Source organism: Chaetura pelagica, unplaced genomic scaffold, assembly GCF_000747805.2.
Source record: "Chaetura pelagica isolate M959 unplaced genomic scaffold, ChaPel_1.0 scaffold344, whole genome shotgun sequence".
Classification (NCBI taxonomy): Eukaryota; Metazoa; Chordata; class Aves; order Apodiformes; family Apodidae; genus Chaetura; species Chaetura pelagica.
The window spans coordinates 8,538,552-8,558,216 of record NW_009953098.1 but is presented as its reverse complement, the minus strand read 5'-3'; the positions used below and the strand labels follow the sequence as shown (position 1 = coordinate 8,558,216).

The 19,665-nt window shown below is 41.2% G+C and overlaps 1 protein-coding gene across 1 annotated transcript in view; it reads left to right on the top strand.

The window, feature by feature from the left end:
* Positions 1-19,665, top strand: part of CAPN6 (calpain 6) — a 38,652-nt gene that overhangs the window by 4,096 nt on the left and 14,891 nt on the right. Inside the window, exons 2-5 of the mRNA XM_009997148.1 lie at positions 15,221-15,352; positions 15,824-16,032; positions 16,405-16,597; positions 18,431-18,624. Coding sequence (XP_009995450.1) covers positions 15,221-15,352; positions 15,824-16,032; positions 16,405-16,597; positions 18,431-18,624 — 728 coding nt within the window. The remainder of the gene's footprint in view (positions 1-15,220; positions 15,353-15,823; positions 16,033-16,404; positions 16,598-18,430; positions 18,625-19,665) is intronic.

Sequence of the window (19,665 nt, the reverse complement as noted above, 5' to 3'; positions counted from 1 at the left end):
TGTGGCTCTAAGTCTGGATCAGTTGAATTCAGAATTTGCTTTATTGTCTTGTTTGGTGAAATCAGATGACTTGGGTCATTTTCACTACCAGTTGAAAATGTGAGCTGGTAATGTTCAAGGGGATTGGTTGCCACTTGGTTTTTGAAGTGCAGAGACAGAGGTTGTCAACTATGATTTGATGCATGAGGGGAACATGGGAATTCACTGAAATTCAAAACATTGTAAAGCACTTAGTAGCACCCTGGCATGTCTTCAGTATGTTAAGACTAATGTTTCCTGTGCTTTTAAAGTCCAGCAACACTTAGGCGTCAAGGGCAAGAACATTTAACCAGTCATTGCTTAAAATGGTTTCATGCACTGATTTTATTCACCATCAGTTACAAGGTTCTGGTATTATCTCTAGTTGCACTTCAGAAATGGTTTTCAAGCCAACTGAATGTTCATGACAAGTCTAGGCAGTAAAGCCCTCTATCCATGGACTTTAAGTGATGTGAATGATCAGGTAGATGTGGGGTGCTAAAAACGTAAGAGAAATAGCACCAGGAAGTACTGTCTTGAGTGTTTTTTCTGCTCCTAGAAAACGCATAAATACTAAACCATCTGCCTGTGTTTTGAGGGGGAAATTGAAATATAAATATTAAAGAAATACTGAGGATGGAATGGATCAAGTTTTTAGCATTTGTTTTTTGTATTAACCGTGGCATCTATGGATTTGTATCTGAAGAAGATTCTAGTTATGGATACAAGAAGAATATTTGTATGCTAAAGTGAAGATATTTGGTGCATATGAGACAGACTCAGTGGAATGCTCTGAAGGGTATGTTGATGTGCTTCTGTGTGTGCTGTCTTCCCTATGTGAGCACATCAGGTTTAGGTTGGTTGGCTGGGAGACTGAATACATGCAGTTGTAATGGTGGTTTCTGTTCTGATATGGATTGAAAAGGGACCTGTTGGATTTTTCAAGGAAGGAGAAACATAAGCATAGGGAGACAAGCAACCCTCTCTATTGCACCATAGCCCAGTGCGTTAAAATGTTGCATGACATCTTATGGATGAGATCTTCCTTTTCTTGCTTCTCATACTTAACACCAGCAAATTGAGCATACATAGGAATTGTCTTGGTGTCTGGAATGGGGTGAAAATATCTGAAATTTCTGGCCATAAAGTAATGTGGATGACAGAAACTTTATTGCTGGATATAACAGAAAAAAACCTGGTTTTAATTGTGTCTTGCTCTTGTTCTCACAACAATAAAATGTTATGAAATCATGTTAAATAGCTCTAACTTTAAAGATCAAGCTTTTCCAGCTATGAAGGGACTTCCGCTGCTGATACTCTACGGTACTTGGGACGGCATGTTCTGATGGTGTCCGGCCAAGTAATTCCCTGAAAACATTCTGGGCTTTGTTTTGTTTCTTTTTTTCTCCCATTATTATTTTCTCCTAAGGTTTTGAGGTGGTGTTTTGGTTTGGTTTGTTGTTGTTGTTGGTTTTTTTTTCCACCGAGCATGTTCTGAGAAGAAAATGAATTCTCCCTTTGCAGGGAAACACACTTCCCTTCCTGTCTGTTCTCTATTGCTGCTTTTCTGTCTTTCTCTTCATAGGACATTTCTTTGCTTGTATTATTTGCAGAAATAAAGGAAGCAAACTGTCCATGCAAATAATCCAAACTGCTGCTTTTTGTGGTGTTGTAGTTGATGATATAGACGTTCTAAGGAGAGTCATGCTAGGCTTCTCCAGCCTTTTTCTAGTCTCTGTGCCTCAGGACCTATTTTTAGGACTCAATCAGCATAATTACCTTGCACATAGCTCTTACATGGTGAGGGTAGCAGAGCGTGTATGTGTGTTTCTAGCTCTTCTTACTGTGATTTACCTTGGGTCTGAGGGAAAGGGGTGCTTCTCTGAGGAGGGAGATAGAAGACCAAATGACTGTCATCCTTTTCAAGCAGAAGAGGGCTCAGACTGCATGTTCATGACTTGCATAAAGATTGCTGTTGCTTCTGTATTTGGGATGTGCTGTGTCCTGCTGCCTCAGACGTCAGGCGGATGGAGCTGGTAGCCAAAGTGAGTTCAGAGCAGGAGGAAAGATCAGAGCAGAGGGACACCCTTTAGCAGCACCTTGGCAGATTAAGGTAGTGAGCTACATGCACTGTTTCATACAGTCCATTGCCCTTACATGGCTGAGAAATAGCAAAGGTGAAGTTTTTTGGGAGGTGTGCTTGTGTGTTTCACAACTGGGAGGAGGCGTTTTTTTTCCAGCTGGCTAGAAGAAGGGCACAAACAGGAGCATTTTTGTTACATTAGCCATGTAAAACGAGGCTGACGGCTCAGAGTCTGCAAGCTGCCTGGGGAAACAGGAGTCCAAAGGAGGCACCAAAGAGCATACAATTTGGTCTCCTGTGTTTCAGATTATTGCTATTATTCATCTCTTCTTAGCTAATCTCTTTCAGAGGCAACTCTTGTAGAGCAAAAGGAAGAGCCTTTATTGCCAGAGTAGAAGAGACAGCTGCCACAAGATATCCCTCCTCAAGCACTCAAGGGCGCATTATGTTGATCACAGTCAAAGGGGAGAAGACTGCATGGGAGACCACCCTGGGTCGACATGCCTAGGCCATAGCCACTAGGCTAGTTTGTGTTCGACTTGACACTGATCCTTTCACAGTGGCTGTGACACACTCTGCTTCAAGTCCTGCCTCATCTTCCAGCAGGCAGTCGAACTGGACTTTACTTTCAGAAGTTTGGGTTGGAAAATGTGTGTTGACTGTGTGTGCAGATTTGGCCTGTTACTACTCTAAAGCAACCTCTGTCACTGAAACATCAAAGTAATAATTAACAGGCTTGTCTCTGGAAGTTTGCTGTGCTTTGGACCCTGCAAGAATTCTATTAACAGCAAATATTCTGTGTTTGATTGCATTTGCTAGAGAATTTTTAAGGTGAAGTGATGTAAACATTTAAAGCAAAACTATAAATGTCACCAGTATAAAACTGAAATCTTGGTTCACTTGCAATAGCATTTCCATCTGTGACAACAACACAGAGTCACTGTGCACTAAGAAGCTTTGTGGCTGGTACCAATGACTGTTAATAACTGCATGTGCTTCACATTCACAGCTCCTCACCCAGAGCAGGCAGGCATGAACATACATGGACATCTGACAGGGACTTTGGAAGCAGAATGGTAGAGTGGGAAGAAGGATGAAGCAGTGGCTAGGACTTGTGTCCAAAGGATATTTTGATTAGCTTTAGCTTTATATGGGGGATTTAAATAAATAAAAGTGTAGTGAAGGGAAAATAGTAATATTCCAGATGAGAAGCCTTTCTAGATAATGGGTCCAAGAAGCATAAAGTTACTGGACAGAGCAATCATCAAAAGCAAAGGGCTGTTGCAGATGTGTTGTTAAGCACTTTCTTTCCTAATTATTTTGTTCCTGAGGCTAGGAAGTGAGCAAAGCTGTGTGTGGTGCCCTGAGGACTCCTCTCACATAGCCAAACAAACAATTAGGGATCTCTCAACTCCTGTAATCCGTTCTGGCAGTGGCCAGGATTCATGTCTCAGAGGGGTATGTACAGCTGTGTGACCCTCATCCATGTCCCATTTTCCTAGACCAGAATCTCCAGTTCAAATCAAGGTTGAGGTATACTGAGGAGTTCAGTGTGCTGTGGCTGAACCATACTCCAGATAAGAAGCCTCCAAAACGTTATGATATTTAATTTGGGTGGGCTCAGTTTATGTGTTTGAGAAGGTTCATCAGAAATAGGAACAGAAACTCTGCTGTGTTCTAGGTTTTTGTGTTTCTCCTCACCTTCCTGCAGCAGACTGGTGATGCCTGACTCTGGCAGCATGCTTAGCCCTGAAGAGACCTTCATTGTGCTTCTGGGTGTTAAGCAACTTGCAAAAGGAAAATGTGGGAGAACCTCCTGCTCCAGTACTTGGGAGAGGAGGTTCTCAAATTTTTTGAGATGAACAATTAATTTAAGAAGTGACAGTGGAACTGAAACAGTTGCTGTTTTATTCTCCTAAGGGTATTTGCCTAAACATCCTTTTCTAAACATCAGGAATTTATCAACTTAGTTTAATGCACTCCCATTACCTTCAGTGACGCAAGGTGTTGCACCTCAATATTAATAACATCTTTTTTGGGGTGAAACCCTGGCCCTTTTCAAAGCCTTGGGATTTTTGCTGTAGTCTGGATTTTACCTTGCCTTTCCGCCAGTGGGCTGAGTGTGGGAGGCGTCACGAAAACATTGTTTGGTACATTTCCATCTTGGTTACTGACTGGATAAACCATTCCTCCCAGAATATTTTGTCCCTGATGTTTTCATCTTAGGAAGTTATGACATGTTTCTTCTGGAATTGCCAAAATATTCCCAGAATGGAACTGTTGCTTGCCCTTATTAATTCCATCATTTTATTTTTTCCTGGAAAATCTTGATAATATGAAGCTCACCCAGAAGAGATGAGCAAGGAACTCTAAAGCCTTCAGCCATCAGTGAATATCTCATGTCTAACTACTCCATTACAGTCTGGTGACTGAATGGACCCTGTGTGACATGAATTTGATGGCTCAATCCCATTTCTGGTGTCACTTCAGAAAATTCATTGTTCTTAGTTGTGCCCTTCTGTGTTGGCTGTGTCATGACAGGATGCAAAAACCACTGTGGCACCTGGCCAGCATTCCTGTTCTCCCTCCTCCAGAACCCTTGCAGAAGAGCTGGGAGCTCAGTGGATGTCCTAATACACAGCTGCATCCTTCATTCCCCTGGTCAGGCAGGTATCAGGGCAGTGTGAGGTATGGCTTCCTCTTTTTTTGTGGCCATATCCTCAGATACACTCACTCTTCAGTGAGTGTTGCATTTATTTAAATATGATGGAGAGGCAGGGTTTGAAAGTGGCATCTTTCTCAACAGCATTATTCACCCAGGTCTTCCAGGGATATAATTATCGGCAAACATTTGTAAATGACATGCACACTTGCCAAGCAGACAGCTCTCCAGATGCCAGTATTTTGGTATCTCCTCTCTTGACAGTTTTTCCAGTTAATATTTCCCTCCTTCAGATTAGATGGAGGCTTTCTTATGTTGTTGTTGTTGATTCCCATAAAGAAATACTTAAACGACCTCAATGTAATTTCTCAAACATAGACATTACAATTGCAAGGTTCTTAATGTTTCCTTGAAGTTTAAAGTGTCAGGTTTTATTTAATTGGTTCAAACGTCGTTAGATAAAAATTGGGTTCTCAGAGAGTCAGGTTCTGTTTGTCCTGAGCCAATGTGATGATGGTAGGAATGACATGGTAAAATTTATTTTGAGCCTGAAAAACAAAAAGCCCAAGGATCACATTCTCAGCTAGCGTTCAGTCTGCTTACAGTAATTGTTAGTTCATTGATTTAGTCTTCCTGAAGAATTAAATGTCTGGCTTCTCTGAAGGAAAAATTATAGTCCAAACATGTCAGTTGCAAAGGAAATGAAGGTGCTGTTCTGTCAACACTCTCCTAGGAGTGGAAAGGATCCACATAAAAAAAAATCCTTTTATGTGAAGAGCTTTATGCTTTTCTCATTTTATTTCCATATTTGAAAGGATACTTGGGATAAGTAAACTTGAGGAATTTGAGGTTTTGTAAGCCAGTATATCTTAGACTTGCAATTTGTTTGAATTTCATGCTGTTTCCCTGTGATCTAAAGGTATACTTCCTTCAAGGATTAATTATATTTAAAGTTAAATAAATATTTGTATTTTCCTAGCTAAAAAGAAGCTTTTAAAAATCCTTCACAGAAGGAATCTTTTAGGACTGCTGTGTTTCCTGTATGTGTGGTATTGTTTCTAACTTAATCTTAAAGGTTAAAACATCTTTTCAAGTTTGCAGGGAAAAAAAATGTTCTTTCTCAGGAAAATAGTCTTTGTTCAGAGCAAATGTTATCTTCTGGCTTTTATGCACTGAACTTTGGCCAGTGTTGCAAGTGTCAGAAGTCATCTCGACCTACTCACGTGCATCAGGATATGGAATTTTTGTTCTTGGAGATGTTCAGGAGCTGTCTGGGTATTGTACTGGACAGCCTGCTCCACCAACTTTACTTAGACTTTCAGACTCTGATTGAGTAAAATAATTAATGTGATTGATCATGTGAGGGTGATATTCTCTTGGAAGTGGTTGGTGTGTTGAGCACTAGCAGAGAGGTTACTGGAGAGACATGTGAACCAGAATTACTTTAGTGTACCTGATGGGATTTAGAGTCATACCTGGCTGAGATGTATCAGGAAAAGCATAATAAAGAAATGAAAACTGGTAGGAGAGGAGCAGTGCTGGAACTGGAGTGGTTCTCTGGCACTTACAGGTGGAGCACTGTGATCTAAAACTAGCTGGTATTTGATGTTGAGTTAGGAACACCTTTCAGACTTCTGTTTCTCACAGTAGAAGACCTTGGGAGGTTTCTGTCTTCTCAGATGATGGGAGACTTAAAGATCTCACAGCAGTTCCTAAATGTTCGTAGAGAATCTCCATCTTAAAAGGGAAGTAGTGACAGTAATTGTGAGGTTGGAGTCACTTGCATTTGGTATCAAAGTAGAAGTACCTCCAAGGCTGAACAGGACAGGAGGAAAGGTTATCTCCAGCCTTGATGTAAGTAGCCAAGTAATTTTGGTTGCATTTAGGGGATGCTCTGTGATCTGCAAGTCTGATTAGTGTCACTGGAGAACACAGAACAGTTAGCAACTTGACATCAGGGTCTCTGTTTCTGTTGCATTTTCTTTTCCCCCAGAGGAAGCACAATCACAGGTACATTGTCTCCAAGCCTGTGCCTGTCTGTTCCCCTCTTCCCCAACAATGCTTTACAATTGACCAGTTTCAACCCAGTTTGGAAAATGGGTAGATGTCTTGGTGAAACTATAAGTACTGTGAAAACAGGCAGTTGAGTGGGAGGCAGGAGACCTGGGAAGGGGCAAATACCTTTGATTAGATATTGGAATGCCCGCGAGAGAGTGAGATACCAAAAAGCAAGCTTGCTAGACAGACCTGTGAGATATGGAAGTTTTCTTATTGATTCCTTCTGAAACATGTTGAATTGGTAAGAGAACGTGGGGCAGAAAAGCAAGTGTGAGAACATAATTAAAGAGGCAGAACTAGAAAGGAGGGTTCCTAGTTAAATCAGGAATTAATGGCTGTAGTGGCAATACTGGCCATCATTTGACATCATCAGCTGCAGAGATGGCATATTGGTCACATAATTACCCTTATAAATTTTACCCTTTATCATCTGCTATGATTCCTTAGATTTCAAAAACATCTTGAAATGTTGATGTAATTGGAAGGAAAGGAGCTTATCCAAAAATGTTTTATTAATTTCAGTCCTCTAACAGTGATCTATCCTAGGCAAAATAAGAGCTGACCTACATGGAGGGAAAAGAATAGGCTTGATTGCCTGGCAGGTATGACCACTGTTACTTTGCTTAAGTATCTTACTTCGGAAATCACTGTTGGGAGTTTTTCAGCTTCATCACTCAAAACAGAAAAAAACTTATCCTGTGTGCTGAGAACTTTATGGCTAAATGTACATCTTTCCAAGATAAGGTTTTACAAGATGTTTTAGAAATACAAGCTGCTGTTTATTTTCAAGATGTGTAAAGAAAATTCTTTCTGGTAGTTTCTGTGAATTTATGAGTTGATCCACTCATTTGTAAGAGTCATAGGTGTTTTTAGGATTCAGAAGGACAGGAAATGCTCTGTAATTTTCGATGCAAAGTTTTTTTACCTCAAAACTGGAACTCTTAGGCAAGCAGTGAGATTTCAAGAAAATGGGAAGGTGTTTCTCTCCACTCATCTCTTTGTTCCTTAACAAAGTTTTCTGTATTCCTCTCTTTGGCTGCAATCAGCAACATTGGTGACCCTTCTGAGCACTCTGAATGCTGGTGTTTATCCTCACTTCTTAACTTCTCTGCCCTGATGCTTGCTAGCATTTCAGCAGCACTAGATGCTGGGGTCATTCTCCTGGCTGCAGCTCACACCCAGTTTGGGCAGTAAATGGCAGGAGTTAGCTCTATGAGAAGACTTCAAAAGTAGCCTGGTGTGAAGGCTTTTTTCTAGAGCTTATAGATGAATGATCTGATAAAATTCTGATGGCATGAAAGCACTATGGTTCTCTGCAAGGTACTGGGCATATCTCTGTGGTACTGAAAGACGAATACTCTCCATTTTACATGCTCTTAGGCTGATCATTGCCAGAAAGGTTGTCCAGACTAGAATTTAAAAGTCTGATCCATTTCCTGTTGGATCTGAGATACTGCATTGACTCTGACTTACATAGGCTCAGAAATGTTAAATTTCAAGTCTTCAGTGTCATGGTTTAGGCTTATGCTTTTTAACCTTTAAAGTTTGTGTATTGCCCTGGGACAAGGAAGAAATATCTCAGGTTTCAAGTAAAACAAATCACCTCTAGCTTAATCTGAAATTTCACTCTGGACAGTGTTTCTCAAATGTCCTGGCTTTGTTTTTCTTACACAATGCCCAATGTAATACCAAAAAACACCCACGATGTAATTTTAAAAAAAGGGAGAAGGGGGGAGGGAGGACAAGTTATCTGAAATCTACCTAATGCTCTTTTGTGAACAGCATATCCCCTTCCTCCTAAAAGGCAGTCTGCATCAGTTACCAATCCCTTGAGACACAGCATGAGGTCAGAACAGACAAGCCTTGAAAGGTCATGGCCACTGAGCTAAAATGATGCTCATTATCAGGCAGAGAAAAAAGCTGCCTCCCCAGCCAGAGGTGAACAGTCAAGCATACAGACCTGGGAATTGTTTATTCTGCACTGGTCCAGTGCTGAAAATTCCAGTGCTGTAAAAATTATGTATGACGTCCAATCTCATTTTCTTGTTTTTATTTCCCATCTTAGGAAACTAGCTCAAGAACTTGATTGAGAAAAAATTTAGAGGAAGCAGTAAAATACCATAACTCAACCACGGGTGGCCTTTTAGTCTGATGAACTGTGAGTGGACTTACAGCCCATATCTGACCTTGGACACATCTGTGTGTGCCTGCAGGGGATGTTGGGGAGTTGCTCTAAATTGTCTTTGAGCTTGGCCATCCCTCTGTTGCTAGCATTGAATTCAGAGACATTTCCACTGCTTTGGTAAAAAGAAATAGAGTTAGGATTGTTTATACCAACTGTTTCTCAAAATAACTGTGCATTCAGTTTTTCTCAATTTCTTTCCACTGGAGAAAAAAAGGCCAATTGGTCTGAGACCCCTGGACTGCTGGCAGCCCCTTTGGAGCAGTTACAGCTTGCTAAGTCCCAGCACACGTGCAGGCTGACTGCATAGCTCATGTGCAACAAGTCTGACTGGGTTAGTGGTCCCAAAATGGTGTCTTTTCTGATGAAAAAGAAATTACTTTTTTCAAGAAACTGAAATATATAATTTTTAGCCAAGTGATGCTTTGATTAAATTGCTCCCCCCAAAAAACCTTTAGCTCTGGAACAGCAGAGTGAAGTTCCATAGAGGCTGGAATCACTGATGAGTGAGATGTGAAGGAAACAAGATAGGAACATTAATGAACCAAAAGTGGTCTTGGGCTGCTCAGAATCTGTGTTAACTGAACCAACAATCTATGGAAAATTGCAACTTGCAGATCACTAGTACTTTTAAAATAAATTCAGTGAGAAAACAAATGTTATCTTCAAAGGAAGTTTTTCTCTAAAAACAAAGTATTGTGAATGTACTGCGGGTCTGTAGAACATTGATCTGAAGCATCACAAACATAGATAGTGCTGCAAGAGATGGTATGGTATACTGCTAAAAGGGTCCTGGGAGAGCTGAAAACCTTTCCTTGTAGGCTTGAGTGATTTCTGGAATGAAGTAGCAGAGGACTTGAGCTTCAGTAAACACTTCTTGACTGAGGTTCAGGAGAAGGTCAGCCCTACAGCACATCCTTCTCTACCCTTTCCAGCAGCTCTCAGCATTCTGGATGAGAGCAGCTCTAGTGCTCCAAGGGTCAGGTGCAATCTAGAGGCAGCCAAGATGCACGCCATATTGCCCAATGTTTTGGGTTTTTTTTCTTCCAAAACTTTGATTCAGATCCTCCCCAAATACACGTGTCCCATAGTAGGCAGGGCAAGGCTGAAACCCATGGCCTTCACTGAGTATTAGTCACCACTAGCTCCAAGCTGAAAATGGAATAAGAGAACACTGTAAAAATGTTTGTGATGCATTTGGTTTTGTAACAGCATTTTCTGGGGAGGGAAGAAGGGGAAGAAGTCTTTCTCAGTCCCCAAATAACTGAGTTTTCTTTTACTCAAGGCTGCAGCAAATTGGCGTGCTCTTCCCCTTGTGTGGTGTTGGGTTTCTTTTTTTAAGCAGTACTGGGCAGTATCTTGCTCTCAGGAATTGATGTTGCAGGACAATGGGCATGAAGTTTACAGAGGAATTACACAACCTGAGCTCAGGGTGTACAAACAGAAACCTGAGGACTGAATCTTCCTTTTGTTGACTTACATGGAGAACAGTATCGGGATGAGAATAGTCCCTTCCTCATCTTGGCAAGGGTTCCTTCAGTCGGGTTGACACTGCTTTTTTTTAATGGAGATTTCTCAGAGGACTCTTCTCTGAGAGGTTAGAGCTATACCTTAGGGCACAATTCTAACTTAAGACCTCTCTTTTTTTCACTCCATAGGCAAAGTGTTTTCAGGCATAACAAGGTTGCAGAAGGCCTTTGCATGCATTGAAGTATCTAGCACAGTTGGACTCAAAGTTATTTTTCTTTTGCAGCTGCAATTGCCTTGGCAAACTGCCTGATTTGGAGTGGGTTTCTATAAACATGCCAGCACAGCTGGGATTTATTATAGGATAGACAATCTTTTCTACCTCTTCAGCTACAAAACCTCAAAATAAGTGCCATCTTTGCTACCTTCCTTTAGATGAGGCTTGTTCATAGTTGGCAGTAACCAAAACTGAATTTTTGCATCCATATTCAGAAGGAATTGCCTTTCCCCTTGCTACCCTACACTGACCTTAGTCTCTACAGACTAAGTATGATATGAGGATGGGAGAAGAGAAGAAAATGAAAGAATTCTCAGCTCTGACATAATTCAAACTGCTTAAAAACAAAATTAAGGGAATGGTGTACTGGGCTTAAGTTGATCAGACTGGTATTATCAAGGGAAGTGCCTGTCTCTGTAGTGTAAAAGGGAAAGTAGATTACTTTTTATGGTAGGGCTGAGGAAAGTAAGCTCTAAATGCTACTGAATCCTTTGGAAATCTTTGTTGTAAACATCATTATAGCATTATTTTCTTCTTCCCTTTCTTGAATCTCTGTTTTTCTATCTGAGCCAGCTGACAGTCCTTAATCCAATCCCTTTTCTTAAACATCAGATCTCTCAAATGTTTTAGAGTGTAGGTTCAGTTAATGTCTGTGAAGACATACAGCAAATTAATTAACCCTTTGAATGTCTTTCTCCCCGATTATAACCAACATTGCATATTTTTAAATTAATGGATATTGGTAGTACTTATGCCAACAGAGGCATCTTCACAGCTAAAGGGAATGTTTCCTGTAGGTAAATTACTCTAAGGTTTAAAGGAACCAGAACAAACTGAAGTTAATGCATATAGTTAATCAGTTATCTCCTGTACTTTTTTGTGGTGTATTTTTTTTATAGGGAATCATGACAGAGCAACATCAAACCATTTCATAGCTCCAGTGAAATGGGTTCCTCTTGTCTCCTATGGTTCACAGAGTTTTGAAATTCCCAAAGGAAGATACATTGTAGCAAATAAAATTTAGTTGCCACCTTTCATATTTGTATTACTGCCCAAGCATTTTTGTATGCTCTGTTACAAAGAGATGAACCACCTCAAATCAGAAAAAGGGGTTAGTGATCCACTTAATTTTTCTCAGCTTCAGTGGTTGAGTAACACTAAAGCTCAGATATTTCAAGCCTACACAGTGCAGCAAGGATAGGAGGTGACTAGAATAAACTGTCAAGCAAGTTAAAGTCTAGTATGAAAATAAAAACATTGGGGTTATCACCAGAGCCATGAGTCCCTGTAACCTCATGCCTCCCTTTCAGACTCTGTACAGCCTAATTACAGTTGTGCAAATGATGTTTATTTTATTATGTACATGTGTAAGGGGAGAAGTGCGGAGAGCTCTGCGTCTTGGATGGTGGAATGCTCCCTGTGGGCTTAAATAGTACAACAACTGCTTTTATTAGTGGTGTTGTATCAGCAATAGTGTGCAGATATTATATGTTAATGTTGTATAATAAGACCCAGTAACCTCCTTTAAGAGTTTTCTCAGAAATGTGAAGATACTTCTGTTTTTAACAGCACAGGTGATGCAGACTGATCCTGAGAAAAGGGATTAGGGTTTAAACCACTGTGTTTAGAAAGGAAGTATTCTAGGCGAACTCAGAACCCAAGTGCTTAGGTTGCAAGGGAGAAAGGCATCAGGTCTCATGAAATGCCTGGGGCACATCTCACATTGGTCTCTCTTCCTTGTCATTCCTCTGATGGTGGTTAGCTTGGTCCTCAGCTATCCTGAATTATAACTGCTGGGACCATTATTAGAAAAGTGATCTCAAAAGTATTCCTTAGAATTTGCTATGTGGCATAAGAAGTGAAAATAAAATGCCTGGAAGAGAGCAAACAGCTGAAATGAGCTATAGCTTGCACCTGAGGGGTATTGTACATCTTATCTGAGCCACACAGTGACAGTCATCAGAGAAGCTGTTATAATGGCTGTAACTAATGACAAGAGAAACAGAGCTAATGCCATTTTCTTGCACTGTTCTTTAGTCTCAGGAGTTCAGGGCTCCTAGGCAGTTTAATAAGAAGGGTTTATCAAGCAGAATCCTGAAGAATTTGGTGACTGCAGTGGAAACAGGGAAGTGCTGTTTCTAAGTTCTGCTATTCCATGTTTGCTTTGGACCCCAGTGGTTAGCAAATGTTAATCTCACCCATATGTTTGGCAGCTGACACATGCTGCACTCTGTTCTTTCTCTGAGGAGTGTGCAAGATGCAAGACACACTTCAATTAAAAAATGAGAGTTTAATGTGGGTATTTTTAGCAAAGCAAACCAAATAAGAGAAAATATTTGTAATACCTTGTAGTGCTTAATTTCTTTAAAAACTAACGAAAGTTTTGGCTTCCTGTAGTGACAGAAAAGTTTGGACAACTTTAACCCTAAAGGCTCAATTTATCCCTTGATTATTATGCTAACAAAATAACATTTTGGATGAAAAACCAAACTAGAAATTATTACTGCCGGAGATGCACAGAAATGGGATATGAAACTTGAGTCTGCTGGAGCTGGGTTTGGAATGTGTGCTACCACTATGCTGTAAAAGGCCAAGCAGTCAACTGCTTTCAGCCCCTGCAAGAGGCAATTGGGTTGGTTTACCTCAGCTGAAGTTCCTGTTAACCATTCCATATCTGAGCATCCAGACAGACTAAATGAATCTATCTGGGATGCAGATGAGTATCCAGTCCGTGGTCAGTTTTCCTCCTAGGCACCATCTTGTTATTCAGAATTGTATTAAGGTCTGTTAAGAAGCTTTGAAAGGCCTGTACATTTTCTGACAGATGTAAGAAATATTGTCAGAAGAACAGTGTCATGTAATGATCAGCCACTTGTTTCCCAAGAGGCATTTAAGATTTCTACCAATTGTTACTTGACAAGAAAAATCTTCTGCCAAAAATACCATTGTCTTAAGAGAAAACAGCAGGAACCCCACACATTACATACCATGAGCTGACTTCAGGCTGCCATTTGCTAAACCAGCCCAGGAGAACAGACTTTCAGCCCATCACTGAGGTGGTTCTTTTCTTGAAAATAAGTTCAGCTGGCACTAATTTGTCACAGCCCCATCAAAGGGAAGACTGAGAGGTTTTGACATGCCTGTGATGTGTAGCCAGGCTTGAATTGCGATCTTGGTATTTTAGGATCATAACCTATAATTATCAAGGGGTAATGGGAACCCATGAGGTAAGGAGCAGAGATGCTTATTCTGCTGCTGATAACAAACTGGAAAGACTGTAGTAAATTTGGAGCCTCGTGCCATTTTGAGGTGAGATGGAGTTATTTATTCTGCATTCCTAGTACTAGTGTTTAAATTAAGAGCTTTTCTTACACTGTGAAAGAGCAGAATGTCTTACTACTGTCTGCTTTTCCATCCTCTCAACCAGTTAGGAAAAGCAACGATTAACTCAAGAGTGTAATGAGTCATCATTGGGTTGAAACCACTAGGTTCTATATCAACTATGGGACAGGCAGATTACCTGTTTTCCAAGTGTTGCTTGGGAGGTTCTCTCTGGGGCTGTGAGGCCACATACAGATCCCTTGAGGAGAACACCATTTACCAAGGATTTCTTGGTGACAAACACAATACTACTACACTTTGGCTTTCCCAAGTTCAGTGATACTTAGAGGTGCTTCTTTTTGTGCCTTGATCTACAGGTTATCATGGGGAAAGACACAGAAGGGGCCAAGCTAGTGAGCAGCAGGGAGATACCACAGGAAGAGCCAACTATACTTCAGTAAGAATCTCCATGTACATAGGGATGGTGCCAGGAGGAGCAAGTGGTTCGAATAAGAGTGAGATAAATGAGAAAGATGAGAGCTAGAGAATGAGATACACTTCACAGACATGTATTTTCTGGCTTCTTTGGTGCTGGATGGCAGGGGTCATTCAGTAATTAATGGTGTTGGTGGAGGAGGGTTTCCAGTATGTCAGCCAAGGGACTGGCGATGCAGGAAGCTCAGAGTTCTGGTGTCAGTAGCATAATTTCCTGCTGCTTTTCTTGATGAGTTGTTGTTTTTTGTTGTTGTTCTGTTGTTTGTTTGTCAAAGCCTTCCCTGTAACACTTCCTCCTTTTTTGAGTTTATTACCTGCCCCAATGCCCAGTAAGTTTTCCAATGTTTAATTCATTACAGTTCTCAAGGATCACCTTCAGCTGAGAGTAGAAGTAGGAACTCTGGCAAAAAAATAATGGCAAATCCTGTGGTGTTTTTTTTTATAAGGCAATACACTCTACCTGTAAGAACTTAAAAAATCCTGCATTCTCTGACTTTCAAATATACTCAGTGCCAGAAGGCTTTTGAACTTCCTGGTACGGAAACTCCACATTTCATGGGAATAGGATGCAGAACAAGTGTGGAGAGGAATAGTTGGAAGGATACCGTGATTAGCTCTGGAATGGATTCTCCAGTAATTTCTGGTTTGCTCTGTTAGGACCTCTGTGAAGACCCACATCTGTTTGTGAATGGAATCAGTTCCCATGACTTACACCAAGGCACCCTGGGGAACTGCTGGTTTGTGGCTGCATGCTCCTGCTTGGCTTTGAGGAAGACCCTCTGGCAGCAGGTAGGTGATCCATGTACTTTGTGCATGAAATAAAGCTAATAAACCTTGGTTGTTTCCCTGCCTATCAGTTACTGTTTTTCCCTCTAGGACTAATGTGTCTCTGATGAGTGGTGAATTTTGGTGGCTTCAAATGTTCCTTTTCTTTAGAAATTCATTTTTCATGTTATGAAACCTCCTCACTCCACAGTCCCATTGAGCACCAAAGAAGAGATACAGTAAAGCCATGGAGTGCAGTAGGTTCTGTTTGTCTTTCTCTGCAGATCATTTAAAATGTTATTTTCCTCAAAGTTTCTTTGAAGTGAGACTAAATTCAACTTTGTGCCAAATTCACCCTCTTTTTTCACTTCTTCATCCGTCTAAGGTCAACTCATGAAGCTGAATATCAGTACAGTGCATGTCCAGGGCAGTCTGCCCTCTGGTTAAATCTTCATGTTGCACGTTTGGTGAGCTTTTCTTTGCATGGCTTCTCAGGTGATTCCAGACTTCAATGAACAAGAATGGGACCCTAAAAACCCAGAGAAATATGCTGGGATTTTCCGTTTCCGTTTCTGGTGCTTTGGAGAATGGACAGAAGTGGTGGTTGATGATCTGCTGCCAACGATGGATGGGAGGTTGATCTACTGCCATTCCAATGTGAAGAATGAATTCTGGAGCGCATTACTGGAGAAAGCTTATGCAAAGTATGACCTAGTTCATTGTTGTTTCAGTCCTCAGTGTTGTCCCTCTCATCCACCTGTTTTTGTCTTTCAACTCTATTATACTTTCCATAAGTTTAGATTTGCTGCTAGTAGACAACTTAAAAAAAATATTGAAAATGCCTCCTTTAATCTCCGTGGAGGAGTTCAATGTGATCTACTTCAGCATATTAAAGCCTTAAGGATCATTTCTCTCCTTTGCTAGAAACCCAGCAAACCCATCTGTAATCTGCTGCTTTGTTTTGTTTTGGTTTTTTTTTTCCTTGGTGAGACACAAATATATTACCTACGTTCAACCCAAATTAGAGCACTTCTAGCATCCGTATGGTGACTGAGAGTGTTCTGTGTTACCTCCAGGCTGGCTGGATCTTACGAAGCCCTAGATGGGGGCAGTGCTGCAGATGCAATTGTGGATTTCACTGGAGCAGTGGCAGAATCTATTGATTTGGTACATGGCAAATATGGTGAGATTATTTCTGAGCAGATGAAGCTGTTTGAAGACTTGCTGAAAGTGCATAAAAGAGGCGGACTGATCAGCTGTTACATCGCGGTATGAACAGTGAGATGGATTTTAGGAGTTAATGCAAAAAATTTACAAAAAATATCATTATTAGTATAAGTATACTGAGTGTGTCCTTTATTTGTGTGCTTTGGAAAAGCTTTGTATGGAAAAAGCTAGCAAGTTGTCAGTACTGTTAGCCAAGTTCAACTCTATGAGCCACTAAATACAATCACAAAACCACAAAGCCATTCTTGCTGCCACTTTACTGTGGATCTGAAATGCTATTCTTTCCAAATGGTCACATTTGTGTATTGACCCAAGGTTAATCCACCTAGAATGCCCCAATTTACAGGCCAGATGGCTGTGTTCAGTTTCTTTATTTTTTAGGGAAATCTGTTTACAGAAAATAGTTCAGCTGGCATGGAGCTGCTGGGGCTTCTTGGCTTTGGTAGTCATCTGATGTAGTCATCTGGTCACTGTAACACTAAGCTGAGATGAAAGGCTGAGCTCACTTGGTTATTGAGCAGTACTGTTTGTTAATAAGATTCCCCATTAGAATTAACCTTCAAAACTTGCCTGTGCTGGCTAGTGTGAGGCAGTTACCTCAGGTGCCTACGTTAGGAGGCCATGACCCTGAAGTTCCCTTAGGCAGTAGAGAGGGGATGGTTTCCCCAGGGGTGATACAGGGCTGCCTTCTGTGGCAGCGTTACCTCTCTGGATTCACTTGAAGCGCTAGAAGCAGGTGAGTAGCAGCCCCCAAAGGATGCTGTATACTTCATAAGCCACTGGCAGACAAGGGCCCTGCACAGCCCCTTGCCACAGGAAAGAAACCAGTGACAACTGGGCTTAACTCCCCTTCCACCACAGTCTGCAATGTCTGGCCATGACTGGGGTAGCACTGAAATTCTCAATTTTCTGAAGCTCTTATTGCAGACAGAGGTCTAACAAACTGCCATGGCACTTAAATATTTCCTAAAGATGGCTTTTAAGTACTTTTTAAAGTGCAGTCTGTGGGAAGGTGGCCATTCTCTAGAATTTGTACAGGTGGCATCTAGAGTCACTTCAGCATCTTACTTCCAGGTCCTCTGCTTCCAGCTTTAGACCTTAGCTAAGGCTAATCTTATGTGGACTTAGTTAAATCACTTCAACATTTTGTTTTAATTTTTCCAAAGGCAAAGAGGTCTTGGTGAGAGTCTCACAGTTGCCAGACCATCTGTCAGTTCCAATTTGATATAAAAATTGATTTATATATTTTATTATTATATTTGGGGACTGAACATTGTCGTATCAGTGCAACATCTGCCTTACAAGAAGGACCCTGTCTGTTTTGACCAGAGAAATTCTGAAAACTTTAGAAGTATCAGAGTGCATTCATAACTCTAATAACAGAAATGGGCACCGGACCCACTGGCTAAATCCATAGTGTCCTGTTGAGGACAGCACCAGACAGTGCTGTGTCTCAGCAGAGTCATCAATATCCACAGACCCGTTTGGTAAAGATGACAAGATTTTGGGAGGGCTGATAAAGGTTGTCCATCAGCCTTTAACTCCCTGAAGCCAGGAGAAGACCAAATAGGTGTAGTAGTTGATATTGTCCTATGCTCTGGGCTTCTGTCTGCTAGGATGTGTCTGGTGCTATCATGCAGAAGACCAGACTTGGGAGACATGAGTTTTAAGCCCCAATGCTGCTGTTGTCCTGCATAGTCAAATCACTTGGGAAGGGATTTTCTGTGAAAGAAAACAAGCCTTCCCTGTGCTGCCCCTTGAACATGTATCTGTCAAGTGCCCTCAGTGATGTAAATTCTGTTGGTTTTTTTTGTGTTTGTTTGTGGTTTTGTTTGTTTTGTTTGTTTTTGTTTTGTTTTATTCTTGGTGCTAAAGGCTTCCTCTGGCAGTACCTATGAAGGGGAGACACAGATGGGTCTTGTCATTGGTCATGCCTACTCAGTGACTGCAATTCGGAAGCTGCGCCTTGGAGAAAGGCTCACCTTCTCTTTTAAGGCAGAAAAACTGTTTATGATCAGGCTGAGGAATCCTTGGGGAAAAAGAGAGTGGAATGGTGCCTGGAGCGACAAGTAAGTGCTGCAAATCCAGTGTCAAAGGGATGAAACTGAGTAGGGTGCCTGGACGCCAGATGCATGGTGCAACACCATGAGACACAACATCAGGCTGCAGCACTCAGTGGTGACTGAACTGTTGTGCCATCTCTTCCCAAGTGTAACATTCTTTGAGCAAATGAACACATCCTGGAGGAGCCAGGGGGTTATGGCTTCCTGAACATCAGTTTCCTGTGTACATCACTGATCTGACACGCTGGAGCATGGGTAGAAAACTAGCCTGTGGTTCAGGTGGTGAGTCAAGAACATGAGGTTTGTTCCCAGCCTCACCACTGACTTTGTGACAACTGCTAGTTACTGGGGATGGTCCAAGTCTTTTCCTCTTAGATAATTTAAGTGACTGGTGGAAAACGCTTTAAAATTGCCATGTCTGTGATTTCTTGAATTATTTTCTACTGAATTTCAGGGTGGGGCATGAGATGAGCAGGCACCCCTGCAGAAATACTATTTCTGGAGGGGATGTATTCCATCATTGGCAATTTACACATGAAAAACATTTAACTGGGATGTTGCTGTTCAGCACTGCTTACCAGCTACTGTTAGCTTTTAATAATGCAAGACTCTTAACAACAGCATATAAAGTTCTTAACTTCCATACTTCAGCTAACAAAAATCTATTCCCTTCAAAGAGTTTGGTTTAGTTAATATGTGAAGAATGTGCAGAAGAGCTACTGTGTCTAACTTAAGCCTCTGAGGTTCTCCACTAGCCCTTGCCTTGGCAGAGCTGCTACTAATTCCAGTGGAAGCACTGAGGACTATTAAGGTGGTCTTATGGGTTTTGGCCTAATGGAATTAAATTGAGGGTTTACAGATAGGTTAAGAAAATGTTTGTTATGGCAAGTAACCTTCCTTCTCTCCTGCTAACTACCTTCAACTTTATCCTCCAAATACTTTTGGAAAGGGAGTAAGGAGTGGTGGCTCTGTTGGTCTAATGTGACATGTTAGGGAAGGGGCTCCTTTTCTGATTACATTTAGGATCCTGTGCTCCCCTGCAGTCAG